This window comes from Molothrus ater, chromosome 36, assembly GCF_012460135.2.
Source record: "Molothrus ater isolate BHLD 08-10-18 breed brown headed cowbird chromosome 36, BPBGC_Mater_1.1, whole genome shotgun sequence".
In the NCBI taxonomy this organism is placed as follows: domain Eukaryota; kingdom Metazoa; phylum Chordata; class Aves; order Passeriformes; family Icteridae; genus Molothrus; species Molothrus ater.
Window position 1 is genome coordinate 686654 of NC_071663.1, and position 15465 is coordinate 702118.

The 15465-nt window shown below is 68.9% G+C and overlaps 4 protein-coding genes across 5 annotated transcripts; 2 read left to right on the forward strand and 2 right to left on the reverse strand.

The window, feature by feature from the left end:
• Window positions 1–127: 127 nt before the first annotated feature.
• Window positions 128–3566, reverse strand: CALR (calreticulin). Its single transcript, XM_036400094.2, has 9 exons — window positions 3405–3566; window positions 2459–2560; window positions 2166–2369; window positions 1744–1838; window positions 1450–1659; window positions 1013–1126; window positions 794–937; window positions 623–715; window positions 128–510 (listed from the first exon to the last, which is right to left on the reverse strand). The coding sequence occupies exons 1-9, from the start codon at window positions 3499–3501 to the stop codon at window positions 325–327; spliced, it is 1245 nt and encodes a 414-aa protein (XP_036255987.1). The 5' UTR covers window positions 3502–3566; the 3' UTR covers window positions 128–324.
• A 711-nt stretch (window positions 3567–4277) lies between these two features.
• On the forward strand, window positions 4278–7924 carry FARSA (phenylalanyl-tRNA synthetase subunit alpha). Its single transcript, XM_036400092.2, has 13 exons — window positions 4278–4442; window positions 4523–4660; window positions 4735–4833; window positions 5295–5407; window positions 5849–5941; window positions 6022–6150; window positions 6228–6343; window positions 6564–6648; window positions 6734–6833; window positions 7112–7280; window positions 7351–7428; window positions 7534–7648; window positions 7747–7924. The coding sequence occupies exons 1-13, from the start codon at window positions 4293–4295 to the stop codon at window positions 7850–7852; spliced, it is 1491 nt and encodes a 496-aa protein (XP_036255985.1). The 5' UTR covers window positions 4278–4292; the 3' UTR covers window positions 7853–7924.
• An 85-nt stretch (window positions 7925–8009) lies between these two features.
• SYCE2 (synaptonemal complex central element protein 2) lies at window positions 8010–10136 on the forward strand. The gene is made up of 3 exons (XM_036400095.2): window positions 8010–8275; window positions 8422–9343; window positions 9805–10136. Exons 2-3 carry the CDS (start codon window positions 8960–8962, stop codon window positions 9997–9999), a joined length of 579 nt encoding a protein of 192 aa, XP_036255988.1. The 5' UTR covers window positions 8010–8275; window positions 8422–8959; the 3' UTR covers window positions 10000–10136.
• Window positions 10137–10229: 93 nt separating this feature from the next.
• On the reverse strand, window positions 10230–15340 carry GCDH (glutaryl-CoA dehydrogenase). Of its 2 annotated transcripts, none has more exons than XM_036400093.1 (11): window positions 15330–15340; window positions 14858–14948; window positions 14072–14212; window positions 13588–13650; window positions 12697–12867; window positions 12192–12321; window positions 11896–12115; window positions 11263–11366; window positions 11053–11178; window positions 10816–10976; window positions 10230–10741 (listed from the first exon to the last, which is right to left on the reverse strand). In XM_036400093.1, the coding sequence occupies exons 2-11, from the start codon at window positions 14940–14942 to the stop codon at window positions 10662–10664; spliced, it is 1281 nt and encodes a 426-aa protein (XP_036255986.1). In that variant the 5' UTR covers window positions 14943–14948; window positions 15330–15340; the 3' UTR covers window positions 10230–10661. The 2 variants fall into 2 exon arrangements, with proteins under 2 accessions (XP_036255986.1, XP_054374117.1); XM_054518142.1 differs by lacking the exon at window positions 15330–15340 and adding an exon at window positions 15302–15320.
• Between the last annotated feature and the right edge of the window lie 125 nt (window positions 15341–15465).

The following is a 15465-nucleotide window of genomic DNA, read 5'->3' on the forward strand; positions in this document are numbered from 1 at the left end:
GGGAAGAACGAGGGGAAATAACGAGGAATAAACAGCGGTGGCGCCGGGACGATCGTTAATTTAATAGAAACCGGATCGCGACACCCCCGTACAGTCCCGTGCGACACCGCCGGTGCTCCCCCCCACCCCATCCCCGTCCGCACCCTCCCCACCCCCGGCGCTGGTCCTGAGTCCTCGCCCCGCGGGGCGCCCGGTGCCGGTTGGGTCCCGGCCGCGCCGGTTCGGTCCCGGCGCAGTCGCGGCTTGCCCGGGCCCCGCGGGCGGCGGCGCCCATAGAAAAGAGTCCAGGTCTCACAGAGACAGAACCGGCCCGCGGCGGGGCCCTCACAGCTCGTCCCGCGGGGCTGCCTCCGCCTCCTCGGGCTCGGCCTCGGACTCCTCCTCATCCTCCTCCTCCTCGTCCCCGTCGCTATCATCATCCCCTTCCTCTTCCTTCTGCTGCTTCTCCTCCTCCTCCTGCTTCTTCCGCTGCTCCTCGTCCTGCTGCTCCTTCATCTTCCTCTCCGCGTCCTGCGTGCGGGGTGGGGACGTCACTGGGGGGGGGCTCGTCCCTCCTCACCTTGGTGTCCCCCCAGGTCTTGCTCCCCCCCAGGTGCCCCCCCAGGTGTCCCCCCCGTCTCACCTTGGTGGCCCCCCAGGTCTCGTTCCCGATCTCCTCCGCCAGTTTCTCATCATCCGTGATCAGGAAATTGTCAAAGATGGTGCCAGACTTCACCTGCGGGCACGGCCGAGTCAGGGGGTGCTGCAGCCCCCCCCGGACCACCCCAGGACCCCCCTCCGGACCCCCCCTCACCTGCCAGAGGTCGAGCCCGATGACCCCGAAGCTGTCGTAGGAGTAGAGCAGGGGGTCGGGGCTGTACTCGGGGTTGTCGATCTCGGGGTGCACCCACTTGCCCTTGTAGTCGGGGTTGTCGATCTGCTGCGGCCTCCACTCGCCCTGGGGGGCACGGGGGGCTCAGGGGGGGCTCTCAGCCCCTTCCCCAGCCCCCCCACTGCGGCCCCCAGGCCTCACCTTGTACTCGGGGTTCTGGATCACGGGAGGCTCCCACTCCCCGTCCATCTCCTCGTCCCAATCCTCCGGTTTCTTGGCATCGGGGTCTGGGATGTGCTCAGGTTTGTCCCAGTCCTGTGAGGGGGTCAGGGGGCTCAGGGGGCTGCTGTGACCCCCAGAAACCTGCTATGGCCCCCCAGGAGCCTGCTACGGCCCCCCAATATGGTGTCACAGACCCCTCAACTCCCCAGTCCCTTTAATCCCTCTAATCCTCCCAGGATGTTTTTACAAGACCCCCCCCCCAAAGCTCCTGAAGACCCCCAAGTTACCCCCAAAAACCCCTCAGAGCTCCCCCCCAGCCCCCCCAAATCCCATCAGGGCTCCACCAAAACCCCCTCAGGCCCCCAAATCCCCCTCAGGGCTCCACCAAAGACCCCTCAAAGCCCCCCTCTCCCCACCTCGGGCTTGGTGTCCTCGGGGTCATCGATCTTGGCCCGCTCGTCCCAGTCGTCGGGTTTCTTGGCCTCGGGGTCTTTGATCTTTTTGGGGGGCAGGAAATCCCAATCCTCCTCCAGGCTCCCCGACTCCACGCGGGCGTTGTCGATCTTCACCTCGTAGGTGTTGTCGGGCCGCAGCACCAGCGTGTACAGGTGGGTGAACTCGTCATCCTGGGGGGCACGGGGGGGGGGCTCAGCAGGGCTGGACACCCCCCCAAAGGGGACAGCAGGACCCCCAAAGCCCCCCAGACCCACCTTGCAGCGGATGTCCTTGTTGATCAACACGTTCTTGCCTTTGTAGTTGAAGATCACGTGAACCTTCTTGGTGCCGGGGCCGCAGATGTCGGGGCCTGGGGGGGACATTGGGGGTCACTGAGGGGGTGAGCCCACCCTGAGGGGGCTGGGGGGACACAGGGGAGGTTAGGGTTAGGGTTAGGGTTAGGTTAGGAAGGGGCTGAGCCCACCCTGATGGGGTCAAGGAAGGGGCTGAGGCCATCTTGATGGGGTCAGGGAAGGGGCTGAGCCCACTCTAAGGGGGTCAGAGAAGGGGCTGAGCCCACCTCGAGGGGGACACAGGGGGGACAGGGAGGGGCTGAACCCACTCTAAGGGGTCTGGGGGCATTCAGGGAGGGGCTGAGCCCACCCTGAGGGGTCTGGGAGGCAGGAGGGACACCCACCAAACATGATGTTGTACTCGGAGTCGCCGTGCATGTCCTCCTGGCTCAGGCTGGCCGGGAAGAGCTTGACGTAGCCGCCGCCGCAGTCGATGTTCTGCTCGTGCTTCACGGTGAACTGCACCACCAGCGTCTTGTCGCGGTTGCTGAAGGGCTCAAAGCGCGAGGACAGGGCGTAGAACCGGGCGTCCTGGCTCGTCTGGATCCCTGCGGGGGGATGTGGGGCGTGGTGGGGAAGTGGGGGGAAAAAACCCCGGCCCGGAGCTCTTCCCCCGCCTGCCAGGAGCCCGGCTCACCTTTGTCCTTCTCGGCGTCGCCGTAGAACTTGCCGGCGGTGAGGACGAAGCGCCCGTAGTCGGGTTTGTGCTTGGATTCCACCCACCGGCGGGTCCAGGCGTCTGTCAGGGGGCAGGGCCAGCACGCTGAGCTCCTGCGGGCCTGGCTCCCCGCACCCCGAACCCCTCCTGCCCCCACCAGGAGCCCAGGGCAGGCCTCTTTGCTGGGTGGTTTTAGGGTTGCAGAGGAAAGCAAAGTCCCCCAGGAGCACCCATGTGGGTGCTGTATTCCTCAGAATCCTTTTCCTGCTGCTCGTGCACCTGCTCTGCCTGCCCAGGGCTGACCCTGAGCCCTTCCTGAGCACACTCATCCTCCCTGTCCCCCACACCTGAGGAGTGGCTCCCGCGTCCCCTGTCACCCCAAAGAGCACACGGGGCTCCCCCATTCTCTCCCCTCACAGAGCACAGAAAGATAAAGATCCCCTCCTTTTTTTTCCTCAGAGATCACAAGAGGACCCCCCCCATTCTCCCCTCACAGAGCACAGAAGGATCCCCTCATTTTTTTTTTTTCCCTCACAGAACAGAGAAATCCCCCCATTCTTTCTTTAAAGAGCACAGGAGGATCACTCCATTCTCCCCTCACAGAACACCGGGAAGGGGAGGGAGGGGGGGTCACTCAATTTTCTCCCCTCAGAAAACACCACGGGGCCCCCCGCCTTTCGCCCCTCAGGAGTCACAGGGGGCTCCCCCATTCTCTCCCCTCACAGATCACAGGAGGATCCTTCAGAAAAGATAGGAAGGCCCCTCCATTCTCTCCCCTCACAAAACACCAGAGGGTCCTCCCATCCTCCTGCCTCCCCTCAGACTCCCCCCAGCCCCCTCAGGCACCGCCCCCCCAACCCCTTCACCTCAGGAGCACCCCCCCAGGCCCCGCCCTCAGCGACCCCCGCCCCGGCCCCTCCCTCACCTCCATCCCCGAACTCCTCGCGGAAGAACTGGGTGGGGCCGGCGGCCGCCAGGAGGGCTCCGAGCAGGACGGGGGTGAGGACGCTGAGGGGGCTCATGGCGGGGGGAGGTCGGGGCACACTCGTTCCGTCCGTCCCAGCCCGGCGCCGCCCGGCACTGCGGAGGGGGGAGGAGGTGCCGCCGCCTTTTATACTCCCGCCGCCCCTCGCCCTGCCTCCGCCGCGCTGCCATTGGCCCCAGCCCGCGCGCGGCCCTCTCCCATTGGCCGAGCGCCCGCCCGCCGGCGGCGACGGCGCCCCCGAACGTTGGCGTCCCAGATGGCCGCTTCCCATTGGCTGAGCGCGGCGGCCAATGAGGAGCGACCACGCGTTCCGAGGGAGACGCCCCCCCGCCCCCCGCCTCGCTCCGGGGGTCACGTGGGGGCGCGCGCTCTTAAAGGGACAGGCCCGGGAGTGGGGTGTGGGGGGGAGGAAATAAAGGGGAAAGTGGGATTATGGGCAGGGAGGAACGGACACGCGGTGTAGGGCGGTCTCCTGCTCGCCTCTGACTTCATACAGCGCCGTGACGCGGGGATGATGTCATTGGTTAAGCTTTGTCACGGCAGGTGTGAATGCAAAGAAGGTGAACCCAGGCCGGGGGCTGCTCTAAGGAAGCTCTGGGCCTAATCAACAAACTGGAGTCCGCAGTGGAGCCGCTTCGCGCCGCATGACGTCACTACTCACAGCCGTGACGTCACGGCGCCCCCCGCAGCCACCTGTGCGCCCCCTGCCACACCCAACATGGCGCCCAGCACGACCGGCACGGGGCTTTGCGCCACACCCAAGATGGCGGATACACAACCCCATCCTCCCCGTGCGGCACTTCCGCTGTCCCGGGATCACTTCCGGCCATGGCGCCGAGCGTGGCGGAGCGGCTGCTGGAGCGGCTGGACCAGACCGCGGCCCCGGACGGGCTCTGCAGCCTCGAGGCCGCCGCCCAGCTCGGTGTGGACCACCAGACGCTCGTGGGCGCCGTAAAAAGCCTCCAGGCGCTGGGCGAGGTGCGGGCAGCGGGGCCAGGGGAGCGCGGGGCAGCCCCGGTTACCGGCGGCGGCCGCGCTGATGGCGGTGCCCGGTGCAGGTGATCGAGGCGGAGGCGCGCACGGCCACGCGATGGGAGCTGAGCGCCGAGGGCGAGGAGGTGCTGCGGGACGGCAGCCCCGAGGTGCGGCTGTTCCGGAGCCTCCCCGAGGAGGGGCTGCCGCAGGCCGAGGCCATGGTGGGTACCGGCGGCACCGGGGGGTGGCACCGGCGGCCCCCGCCGCGCCCCTCACGGCCGCTCTGTGCCCGCAGAAGCTGCCCGGGGGCTCCTTGGGCTTCAGCAAGGCCATGGCCAACAAGTGGGTGCGCCTCGATAAGGGAGCGGCCGGCGGGCCCCGCGTGTTCCGCGCCGTGAGTGGCCCGGGGGGACCGGCGGAGGTCCCGGGGAGGGGGCACGGGGGTCACCGGGGAGCGGGAGCAGCCCAAGAGGGGATGGATGGGGGTCGCTGGGAACAGGGAGTGCCCTGAGGAGGGGTCTGGGGGTCTCTGGTTACCGGGAGTGTCCCGGGGAGGGAGGAGCAGGCTGGGGATGGATGGGTGGGGGTCTCTGGAGGGCTGGGGATGGATGGGTGGGGGTCCCTGGAAGGCTGGGGATGGATGGGTGGGGGTCTCTGGAGGGCTGGGGGCGGATGGGTGGGGGTCCCTGGAAGGCTGGGGGTGGATGGGTGGGGGTCTCCATGAACGAGGGTGATCCTTGGGGGGACAAACGGGGCTCCCTGGGAGTCAGCAGTGTTTGGGGAGGGGCCTGTTCCCCCCCGGGGGTCCCCCGTTGGGCCGTGCCCACCCGCGGTGCCCCCGTGGTGCCCCCCCAGGTGCCCTCGGTGCAGGACACGGTGCAGGAACACCTGGGCCAGGTGAGGGCCGGGGGGGCCCTGCCCGAGCGGGAGCGTTCAGAGCTCAAGAGGAGGAAGCTGCTGCTGGAAGTGTGAGTGAGGCACGAGTAATTAACAATTATCGCTCCTAAATTGCACCGTTCTTCTCGTTAATTAGTGCTGTGGGGTGTTCGTGAATCAGTTTTCAGTTTGATCCCTCTCTTTACTCCTTTTATTGTCGTTTTTGGTTGGGAACATCCAATTTCCCAACCTTTTGTTTGTCTCAGTATTTGCTGATTTTTCTGTCTTTGTTGTGGCATAAATTTGAGGCCTTTCTGCCCCATTTTCAGACCCTTTTGGTTTCATTTGCTGAAGACTAATTCAGCAAAATCAAGACTTTAACAGTCTAACACCCCAATTAAAGACTCTGTGTAAAACTCACGTGGGTGAAACGTTAAATAGAGAAAGTGAGGGTGGTCATTAATGAAATTAGCATTAATTAAAGCAGCCAGTGAGGCTCTGGCGGTCCCCAGCGCCCCCCTTGCCCCCCCCAGGACCCTCAAATCCTTCTGGATCCGCAAGGGCAGCGCCTTCAGCACGGCCGTGGCGCGCCCGGAGACCGAGCTCACCCCGGAGATGATCGCCACGTAGGTGCCCCCCAGGACCCCCCAAAACCCCCCCAGGACCCCCCCCCCAGGCCTGCCCTGACCCCCAGCCCCTCCTGCAGGGGCTCCTGGCGCCGGCTGCCCTTCAAACCCTACAACTTCTCCTCGCTGGGGCTGCCCCCGGCCTGCGGGCACCTGCACCCGCTGCTCAAGGTGCGCTCGGAGCTGCGCCAGATCTTCCTGGAGATGGGGTGAGTGGGGGGCTCTGGGGGAGGAAGGGGGGCCCACGGAGCCTGCCCGCCCTCTGTTAATCTCGGTGGGCCCCCAGGTTCACGGAGATGCCCACGGATAACTTTGTGGAGAGCTCCTTCTGGAACTTCGACGCGCTCTTCCAGCCGCAGCAGCACCCGGCGCGCGACCAGCACGACACCTTCTTCCTGCTGGGTGGGTGCTGGGGGGGGCACGGGGGCCTGCTGACCCCCCCGGGACCCCTCTGATTCTCCCCAAAGCCCCCCGAGCTCCCGTGCCCACCCCACACCCCTCTGAACCCCCCAGAGCCCCCCTGCCCACCCCTGTGATCCCCCCAAATCCCTCTGACAAGCCCCCACAAACGCCCCTCAAAGCCTCCCAGAACCCCCCTCACCTTTTTGCCCCCCGTCCCCAGACCCCGCCGAAGCCCCCCAGTTGCCCCCTGGCTACTGCTCCAAGGTGAAGAAGGTGCACTCGCAGGGAGGCTACGGCTCACAGGGGTGAGACCCCGACCCCGGGGGCGACTCAGGGGGGTCCCACGTGTGTCCCCCACCCCCCTGAACCCCCTTTGTGCCCCCCCCCCAGGTACAGGTACGAGTGGAAGGTGGAGGAGGCAAAGAAGAACCTGCTGAGGACCCACACCACGTCAGCCAGTGCCCGTGCCCTGTTCCAGCTGGCACGGCAGGTCTGGGGGCTCTGGGGGGGTCTGGGGGCTCTGGGGGGGTCTGGGGGCTTTGGGGTCCTTGCCAGGGTCTGGGGGCGTACAGCCATGAGGGAGAACAGAGGGATTTTGCGGGGGATTAGTGGGATTTGGGGTGTCAGTGGGATTTGGGGTGCTCAGAGCCAATGTAGGATGCTCAGCATTGTTTAGGAAGCCCGGAACAATTTGAGGGGGATCAGAGCAGTTCTGAGGCAGTCTGGGGGTCCCACCTGCCCCCTCACTGCTCTGTTCTCCCCCACCAGGAGAAGTTCAGCCCGGTGAAATATTTCTCCATCGACCGCGTGTTCCGCAACGAGAGCCTGGACGCGATGCACCTGGCCGAGTTCCACCAGGTGGAGGGGCTGGTGGCCGACCGGGGGCTCACGCTGGGCCACCTCATGGGCATCCTGCGGCAGTTCTTCACCAAGCTGGGTACGCGGGGGGCGCTGGGGAGGGACCCCAGACCCACCTGGCGCTCCCCTGACCCCCGGTGTGCCCGCAGGGATCTCCCAGCTGCGTTTCAAACCCGCCTACAACCCCTACACCGAGCCCAGCATGGAGGTGTTCAGCTACCACGAGGGTGAGCTTGGGGGGGTCCCCGTTTGGAGCAGGGGGGTCTGAGCGCTCCCCAGTATGGGGAGGAGGTCCGTGGGATCCTCACTTGCCCTCCTCGCCCCCTCCCCAGGGCTGAAGAAGTGGGTGGAGGTGGGGAACTCGGGGGTCTTCCGCCCCGAGCTGCTGCTGCCCATGGGGCTCCCCGAGAACGTCTCCGTCATCGCCTGGGGGCTCTCGCTGGAGCGGTGAGTGGGGGTCACCTCTGGGGCGGGGGGGGACCCCAGTGTGGGCCCATCCCAGCCCCCCCACCCCACTGACACCCTCCCCATCCCACCTCCCCCAGACCCACCATGATCAAATACGGCATCAACAACATCCGGGAGCTCGTGGGGCACCGCGTCAACCTGCAGATGGTCTACGACAGCCCCATGTGCCGCCTGGATGCGTGACCTCCCCCTCCCGGGGGTCCCCTCATTTTGGGGAGGGGTCCCCACCCCAAATAAAGCCCAGTGTCCTGCGGTGCCTGTGTGTGTGCTGGGGAAGGGAACCGTTTGGGGAGTGTTTATTGTCACCTTGTGGCGTCGCAAGGCGCTGGGGAAGCCGAGATCCGCCCGGAACACTCCCGGGACCCCCGAGATCCCCCCGGGACCCCCGAGATCCCCCCGGGACCTCCGGACCCGGGCGCCTTTCCCGCCACTGCCTTTTCGTGCCCAGCGATTGGCCCGCGCGGGTGCCAATCATCCTTTGGGGTCCCTTCAGATTCCAATCAGCAGCGCCGAGGTGTGAATGGCGGGCGCTGATTGGGCGGCGGCGGTGCCCGCCCAGCAGAGCCCCGTGAGGGCTATGTGGTGAGGGGCGGCCGAGGGTCCCAGGTACGGCCCCGAACGGGCACCGGCCCGAGCCCGGCAAAGTGCTCCGAACCCACCTGGGACCCCGGCCCGAGCCCGGCTTAGTGCCCCAAACCCACCGCCGGAGCCCGGCTTAGTGCCCCCAGCCCACCCCGGGACCCCGGCCCCAGCTCGGGGCTCCTTCCCCTGCAGCCCCCCGGGGCCGGGATGTCGCGGGAGAAGCCTGATGGTCCCGAACCGGAGGCGGCGGCGGGCGAGAGCCCCTTCGCGGCGGAGCTGGGGGAGGACGAGCCCCCCGGCGAGAAACCCGACAGGTACCGCCTTCACCTTCACCTTTGGAGTGAAAATGGAGAAAAAAGAGCGGGGGGATGCAACGAGCAGTGCAGGGAGGGGGGACACACGTGTCACCACGTTAATTAGAGGGTAATTCTCAATTAACGAGCCTGGCAGGGCTGCCGCAGGGCCCCCCAGCCTGTCCCGATGCCTGTGGCCTGTGACCCTGATAGGGTGCACAGCCCTGGTGGCAGTCCCTGTCCTTGTGTGATCCATGGCCCTAATGGGGCAGAAATGTCCCTCACCCTGTCTCCATGGGTTCCGTGCCCCTCATAAAGGGGTCCCTGTCCCTGTGGGCTCCATGCTCCTCACAGGGGTCCCTGTCCCTGTGCCATCCCCGGCCCTAATGGGGTCCTTGTGCAATCCCAGGCCCCGATGGGGTCCCTGTCCCCGCGGGCTCCATGCCCCTCACGCAGTCCCAGTTCCTGCGCAATCCCAGGCCCCGATGGGGTCCCTGTCCCCGCGGGCTCCATGCCCCTCACGCAGTCCCAGTTCCTGCGCAATCCCAGGCCCCGATGGGGTCCCTGTCCCCGCGGGCTCCATGCGCTGTCCCCCGCCCCTCCTGAGGCTCCCGTGTTCCGGCCGAGGCCGCGCGCGGGGCCAGCGCTGGGTCCCCGCTCCTCGCCCTTGTTCGCCTCGCTGGACGCCGCCGTGGAGGGGCTGCAGCAGCGGGTGCAGGACGTGCTCGACCGCCTCAACAGCGGCCGCGAGGAAGCGCACACGGAGCTGAGCGGCGTCAGGGGCAGCCTGCTGCTGAAGGTAAGCGCGGAGCGGCCGCCGCGGTCCCTTCCTTCCTTCCCCCCGGGGCGCGGGGGACCGCGTTATTCCGCCCGGTTGGGCGGGACAAGGGAGGCAGAGCCCGGCCGCGGAGGCAGCTGCGGAGCCCGGCCGGGGGGAGCCCCCCGAGCCCCCGCGGGGGCGGCCGCAGCTGCCTCCGGCCCCGCTTCCAGCGGCCCCCGCTGTCCCCTCGCTGTCCCCCTGGTGTCCCCCCCTTGTCCCCACGCTGCCCTCGCAGATGGCGGCCCGGCCCGGCAGCTGCGGCCCGCGCTGACCCGGCGCTCGGTGGCCACCGCGACCGGCGCTGCGGCTACCGGGGCGCAGCTGGCGGCGGCCGGGCCAGGCCGGGAGCGGTGCCAGCGCGGGCGGGCGCAGCTGCCCCCCGGCCCCGGGGACGGCGGCCGTGCCAGCGCCGGGACGAGCCGCGGCCCCCGCTCGGGCAGGTCTCGGAGCTGGCGGAGCAGCTGGAGGAGCGGCTCTTCCACCGCTACGGCTTCCACAACGGGCTGATCCAGGAGCGGCTGCAGGCGCTCGGCGAGGTGCTGGAGCGCGTGGAGGAGGCGCAGGCGGAGCTGCGCCGCGTCTGCTGCACCGTGGAGGCGGCGTATCAGGAGCTCTGCCTGCAGCCCGAGGCCTGAGGGCACCCCCAGACCTGAGCGGGACCCCCAGACCCACGGCGCTGTGCCGGGCTTTGCAAAAGGGCATTTTGGACCCAAAGGGCTTTGCTGTTGCTGTTTATGTTGGTGGTTGGAACAAATAAAGGGCTGAAGCCGACCCAAAAGCTCGATGGGGGGGCTGTGATGGGCTGGGACCCCTCCTCCGAGGGCAGAGCTGGGTCCCGGCAGGTCAATTAACGCTGACGAGCAGGGCTGGCATGGAGGGGCTGTCCCACCGTTTATTGGCCACGGGGATGGCGAAGGCACCGGGACGGCACCGGACACGGCGCCCAGCACCAGTGGGGTCCCCTGAGTGACACCAAGTCCTGTCGCTGACACCGAGTCCCGTTGGTGACAGCAGGTTTGCTTGGTGGCCTTGGGTCCCATCAACAACACAAGTTGTGCTTGGTGACACCAGGTCCCGCCAGTGTCACGGGATTTGGTTGGGGTGACACCGAGTCCCGTTGGTGACACGAGGCCTGGCCGGTGACACCGGGTCCTGTCAGTGACACTGGATCCCTCCTGGGGATACCTGGGTCCGCTTGGCGACGCCGTGTCCTGTCGGCGCCGCCATCTCCTCACATCCCTTCCCACGAGGAGCAGACCCGGTCCCCACCGGTGTCACCGGTGCCACCACGTCCCCACTACGTCCCCTTGGCCGGGGCAAAGGCCTGGATGCCGGTGATGGCGCGGCCCAGGATCAGCGCGTGGATGTCGTGGGTGCCTGCGGGGACCACCACGCCTCAGCGGGACCCCCCGAACCCCCGGGGGACCCCCGCGCCCCCCTCCCCGCCGTACCCTCGTAGGTGTTGACGGCCTCGAGGTTCATGAGGTGCCGGATCACGTGGAACTCGTCGCAGATGCCGTTGCCCCCCAGCATGTCCCGCGCGTCCCTGGCGATGCCCAGCGCCTTCCCGCACGAGTTCCGCTTCAGCATCGACACCATCTCGGGGGCGGCCCTGTGGGGACGCGGGCGGGGACGCGCTGAGCCCCTCCAGGAGCCCCCGGGCCCCCGCTGGGGACGCTGCCACGCACCTGCCCTCGTCCTTGAGGCGGCCGAGCCGCAGGCAGGCGTGCAGCCCCAGCGTGATCTCCGTCACCATGTCCGCCAGCTTCTTCTGCACCAGCTGGTTCCGGGCCAGCGGGCCCCCGAACTGCTTCCTGCACGCCAGGGCAGGGGGGCGCTGAGCCTTGAGGGCTCGGGGGGCCGTGGGACCCCCCAAAGCGCCCCCAGCCCCCCGTTACCTGTCCAGCACGTATTGCCGCACCGTCTCCAGACAGGCCTCGGCAGCGCCCAGCGCGCCCCAGGCGATGCCGTAACGGGCCTGGGTCAGGCAGCCGAAGGGGCCCTGGGGGACAGGGGGTGTCACCGGGACCCTCCTCATCTCACCGGGACCCCTCCCATCCCACCGGGACCCCCCTCATCCCACCAGGACCCTCCTCATCTCACCGGGACCCCTCCCATCCCACCGGGACCCTCCTCATCCCACCGGGATCCCTCCCATCCCACCGGGACCCTCCTCATCTCACCGGGACCCCTCCCATCCCACCGGGACCCTCCTCATCTCACCAGGACCCCTCCCATCCCACCGGGACCCCCCTCATCCCACCAGGACCCTCCTCATCTCACCGGGACCCTCCTCATCTCACCAGGGCCCTCCCATCCCACCGGGACCCCTCCCATCCCACCAGGACCCTCCTCATCCCACCAGGACCCTCCCATCCCACCGGGACCCTCCTCATCTCACCGGGACCCCTCCCATCCCACCGGGACCCCTCCCATCCCACCGGGACCCTCCTCATCCCACCGGGACCCTCCTCATCCCACCGGGATCCCTCCCATCCCACCGGGGGGGGATGCCCTGGCTCCCCCCTTACCGCCAGCCCCTCGGCGTTGGGCAGCACGTTCTCCTCGGGCACCTCCACGTCATCTAGCAGGATCATCCCGGTGGTCGAGGCCCGCAGGGAGAACTTGCCCTCGATTTTGGGGGTGCTGAGCCCGGGGGTCCCGCGCTCCACCAGGAAGCCCCGGACCCGCCCGTCCTCCTCGCAGCGGGCCCACACCACGCACAGGTCGGCGATGGGCGAGTTGGTGATCCTGGGGAGGGCAGGGAGGGTCACGGGGCAGCCCTGGGGGTCCCCCGTGTCCCCCTGACCCCAATTCCGAGGCTCACCAGGTCTTGGAGCCGCGCAGGGTGTAGGTGCCGGCGCTGGGGTTGTGCCGTGCCCGCGTCTCCATCCGCCCCGGGTCGCTCCCGTGGTTGGGCTCCGTCAGCCCAAAGCACCCCACGAGCTCCCCCCGCGCTGGGGAGGGGGCGTCAGGGGCTCCCCGGGCACCACCGCTCCCCTTGTGCCCCCCGTTCCTCCTCCAAACCCCCCGCAAACGCTCCTCTGCCCCTCCGCCCACATCCCCCAGCTGGGGAGGGGGCGTCAGGGGCACCCCAACCACCCCACAGCTCACCTTGTGCCCCCCGTTCCTCCTCCAAGCCCCTCGGTGCTGCCTCCCGCCCCCCCAAACGCCCCCCCGAGCTGGGGAGGGGGCGTCAGGGGCACCCTGGGGACGCCCCAAGCACCCCACTGCTCCCCTTGTGCCCCCCGTTCCTCCTCCAAGCCCCTCGGTGCTGCCTCCTGCCCCCCCAAACGCCCCCCGAGCCGCCCCTGCCCCCGCGGGGGTCTCACCGAGGCGGGGCAGGAAGCGCTCGCGCTGGGCGGGGGTCCCGTAGGCCCACAGGGGGTACATGACCAGCGAGGATTGCACGCTGAGCACCGAGCGGTAGCTGCTGTCCACCCGCTCCAGCTCCCGCGTCACCAGCCCGTAGCCCACCGACGTGGTGCCCGCGCAGCCGTACCCTGCGGGGACCCCTCAAGGGTCACACGGGGACCCCTCAAGGGTCACCCAGAGACCCCCGGGTCACACAGGGACCCCTCAAGGGTCACCCAGGGACCCCCGGGTCACACAGGGACCCCTCAAGGGTCACACGGGGACCCCTGGGTCACACGGGGACCCCTCAAGGGTCACACAGGGACCCCTGGGGTCACACAGGACCCCTCAAGGGTCACACAGGGATCCCCGGGGTCACCCAGGACCCCTCAAGGGTCACCCAGGGACCCCCGGGTCACACGGGGACCCCTCAGGGGTCACACTGGGACCCCCGGGGTCACAGTGGGCACACAGGGACCCATCAAGGGTCACACAGGGACCCCCGGGTCACACAGGACCCCTCAAGGGTCACACAGGGATCCCCGGGGTCACCCAGGACCCCTCAAGGGTCACTCAGAGACCCCCGGGGTCACCCAGGACCCCTCCAGGACCCTGCCCTGACACACAGCCCCACCCTGGGCCCAGCGCCATCCCCCGAATCCCCAGTGTCACCCCCAAAACTGCCCCCGCCAGCCCCCCCAGGTCCCCGCACAGAGCCCCCAAACCCCCTCCCTGACCCCCAAAGCCCCCCCCAGAGCCGTCCCCCACCCCTGAGCACCCCCTGAGCACCCCAGGGGGAGTCCCTGACCACCCACGCCCCCCCCGTTGTGTCCCCAAATCCCCGCCGGGGGTCCCCACGTCCCCCTGACCTTGAATGGTGGGGCCCAGCAGCCCCAGTTGTCCCAGTTCAGTCACGATCTCCCGGTCAAAGACTGGGGGGGCAAGGTGGGGGTCAGGGGGGGGACGACAGCGGGGGGACCCCCCTGGGTGAATCTGGGGGTCCCCCACACCTGGGCCTGCAGGAGGGGAGGGGGGAGAGGATTTGGGGGGTGTTGGAGGGAGTCTGGGGAGTCAGGGAGATTTGGGGGGGTTTTGGGGGGCCGGGGGCTTTTGGGGGTACCAAAACCCCCCATTTTAGGCACAGGAAGGATCCTGAGGGAGCTCAGGGGTGAATGGGGGGGGTCAGCCAAGTTTGGGGGGGACACTCGGGGACATTGGGGGGCAGCTGTGGTACCCTGGTGGGGAGCGGCCCCGGGGGCTTCTGGAAGCGCTTGGGGGCTCTGGGGGCTCTGGGGCTGTACCGGGGGGGGTCGGGCAGCGCGGGGGCGCTTGGGGGGGCGGTTTTTGGGGTACCCTCGTGGCGGTTGGCGTGCAGCACGCGGGGCAGCAGCCGCTCCTGGCAGTACTTGCGCGTCGTGTCCCGCAGCAGCCGCTCCTCGGCGCTCAGCAGCGCCTCGAGCCCCAGCGCGTCCTGCCAGTCGAACGGGGCGGCGGCTGGGCAGGGGGCAGCACCGGGAGGGGCGGGTCAGCACCGGGAGAGGGGCGGGAACACCGGGACAGGGGGGCAGCACCGGGAAAGGGGGGGGGCAGCACCGGGAGAGGGGGGGGAACACCGGGAGAGGAGGGGGGGCAGCACCGGGAGAGGGGGGGGCAGCACCGGGAAAGGGGGGGCAGCACCGGGAGAGGGGGGGGGGAACACCGGGAGAGAGGGGGAACACCGGGAAAGGGGGGGGAACACCGGGAGAGGGGCGGGAACACCGGGAGAGGGGGGGAACACCGGGAAAGGGGGGGAACACCGGGAAAGCGGGGGCAGCACCGGGAAAGGGGGGGCAGCACCGGGAGGGGCGGGTCAGCACCGGGAGAGGGGCGGGAACACCGGGAAAGGGGGGGCAGCACCGGGAGAGGGGGGGGAACACCGGGAGAGGGGGGGTGCAGCACCGGGAAAGGGGGGGCAGCACCGGGAAAGGGCGGGAACACCGGGAAAGGGGGGGGGGCAGCACCGGAGACTCGCGGTGTCCCCCCTCCCGTTGGGGTCAGCACCGGGGGCTCGCGGTGTCCCCCCCGTCGCTGCCAATCCCGGGGGGGGGTCCTGGGGGGGGGGGGGGTGTTCCGGTCCTCTCGCCCCCCCCTCCCACTCACCCTGTGCGCGGGGGGTCCCGGTGCCCCCCCACCGGACACCGGGCCGGGCCGGGCGCGACAGGCGGGCGGCCAAACGCAGCGCCATGGGGGGCTGGGGGCACACGGCGGGGTCAGCGACCCCCGGGGATCACCGCGGGCACCCCCAATTCCCCCAGAGACCCCCTTTGAACTCCCCAATTCCCTCCTGATCCCCCCTTAAACCCCAATTCCCGCAGAGACCCCCCTTGAACCCCCCAATCCAGGCAGAGACCCCCCTTGGAGCCCCAATTCCCCCAGAGACCCCCTTTGAACCCCCAAATCCCCCCCGAGCACCCCCAGTTCACTCCAGAGACCACCGGGCCCCCCCGCCTTGCGCCCCAATTCCCCCCAAGAGCTCCCCGAGAGGGCCCCGACCCCCCGAAATCCCCGCAACAGCCGCCAAGGCCCCCCCGGTGCCCCCCGGACCGTTCGGGCTCAGCGGCGGCGAACGGACCCGGTAGAGCCGTGACGTCACGGGGGGTGGGGGGGGCGTGGCGGGGGCGTGGCGGGAAAAACACCCACCGACGTTAACCCGTGAGTGTCCGGGCTCGGGAGGGGGATCTCGGGGCCGTGACACCCCCAAACCCCTC

Coding starts and splice junctions, on each gene's coding strand:
- SYCE2 (XM_036400095.2), top strand. CDS start 8,960: ATGGGGTCCCTGTCCCCGCGGGCTCCATGCCCCTCACGCAGTCCCAGT. Junction 9,344..9,804: donor GGGGCAGCCTGCTGCTGAAG/GTAAGCGCGGAG, acceptor CCGCTCGGGCAG/GTCTCGGAGCTGGCGGAGCA.
- GCDH (XM_036400093.1), bottom strand. CDS start 14,942: ATGGCGCTGCGTTTGGCCGCCCGCCTGTCGCGCCCGGCCCGGCCCGGT. Junction 14,213..14,857: donor CGGGACCCCCCGCGCACAGG/GTGAGTGGGAGG, acceptor CCCCCTGCCCAG/CCGCCGCCCCGTTCGACTGG. Junction 12,322..12,696: donor GCGCTTCCTGCCCCGCCTCG/GTGAGACCCCCG, acceptor CCCCCTCCCCAG/CGCGGGGGGAGCTCGTGGGG.
- CALR (XM_036400094.2), bottom strand. CDS start 3,501: ATGAGCCCCCTCAGCGTCCTCACCCCCGTCCTGCTCGGAGCCCTCCTG. Junction 938..1,012: donor TCCAGAACCCCGAGTACAAG/GTGAGGCCTGGG, acceptor CGTGCCCCCCAG/GGCGAGTGGAGGCCGCAGCA. Junction 716..793: donor TCGGGCTCGACCTCTGGCAG/GTGAGGGGGGGT, acceptor CCGTGCCCGCAG/GTGAAGTCTGGCACCATCTT.
- FARSA (XM_036400092.2), top strand. CDS start 4,293: ATGGCGCCGAGCGTGGCGGAGCGGCTGCTGGAGCGGCTGGACCAGACC. Junction 6,344..6,563: donor CGACACCTTCTTCCTGCTGG/GTGGGTGCTGGG, acceptor CCCCGTCCCCAG/ACCCCGCCGAAGCCCCCCAG. Junction 6,834..7,111: donor TGTTCCAGCTGGCACGGCAG/GTCTGGGGGCTC, acceptor CTCCCCCACCAG/GAGAAGTTCAGCCCGGTGAA.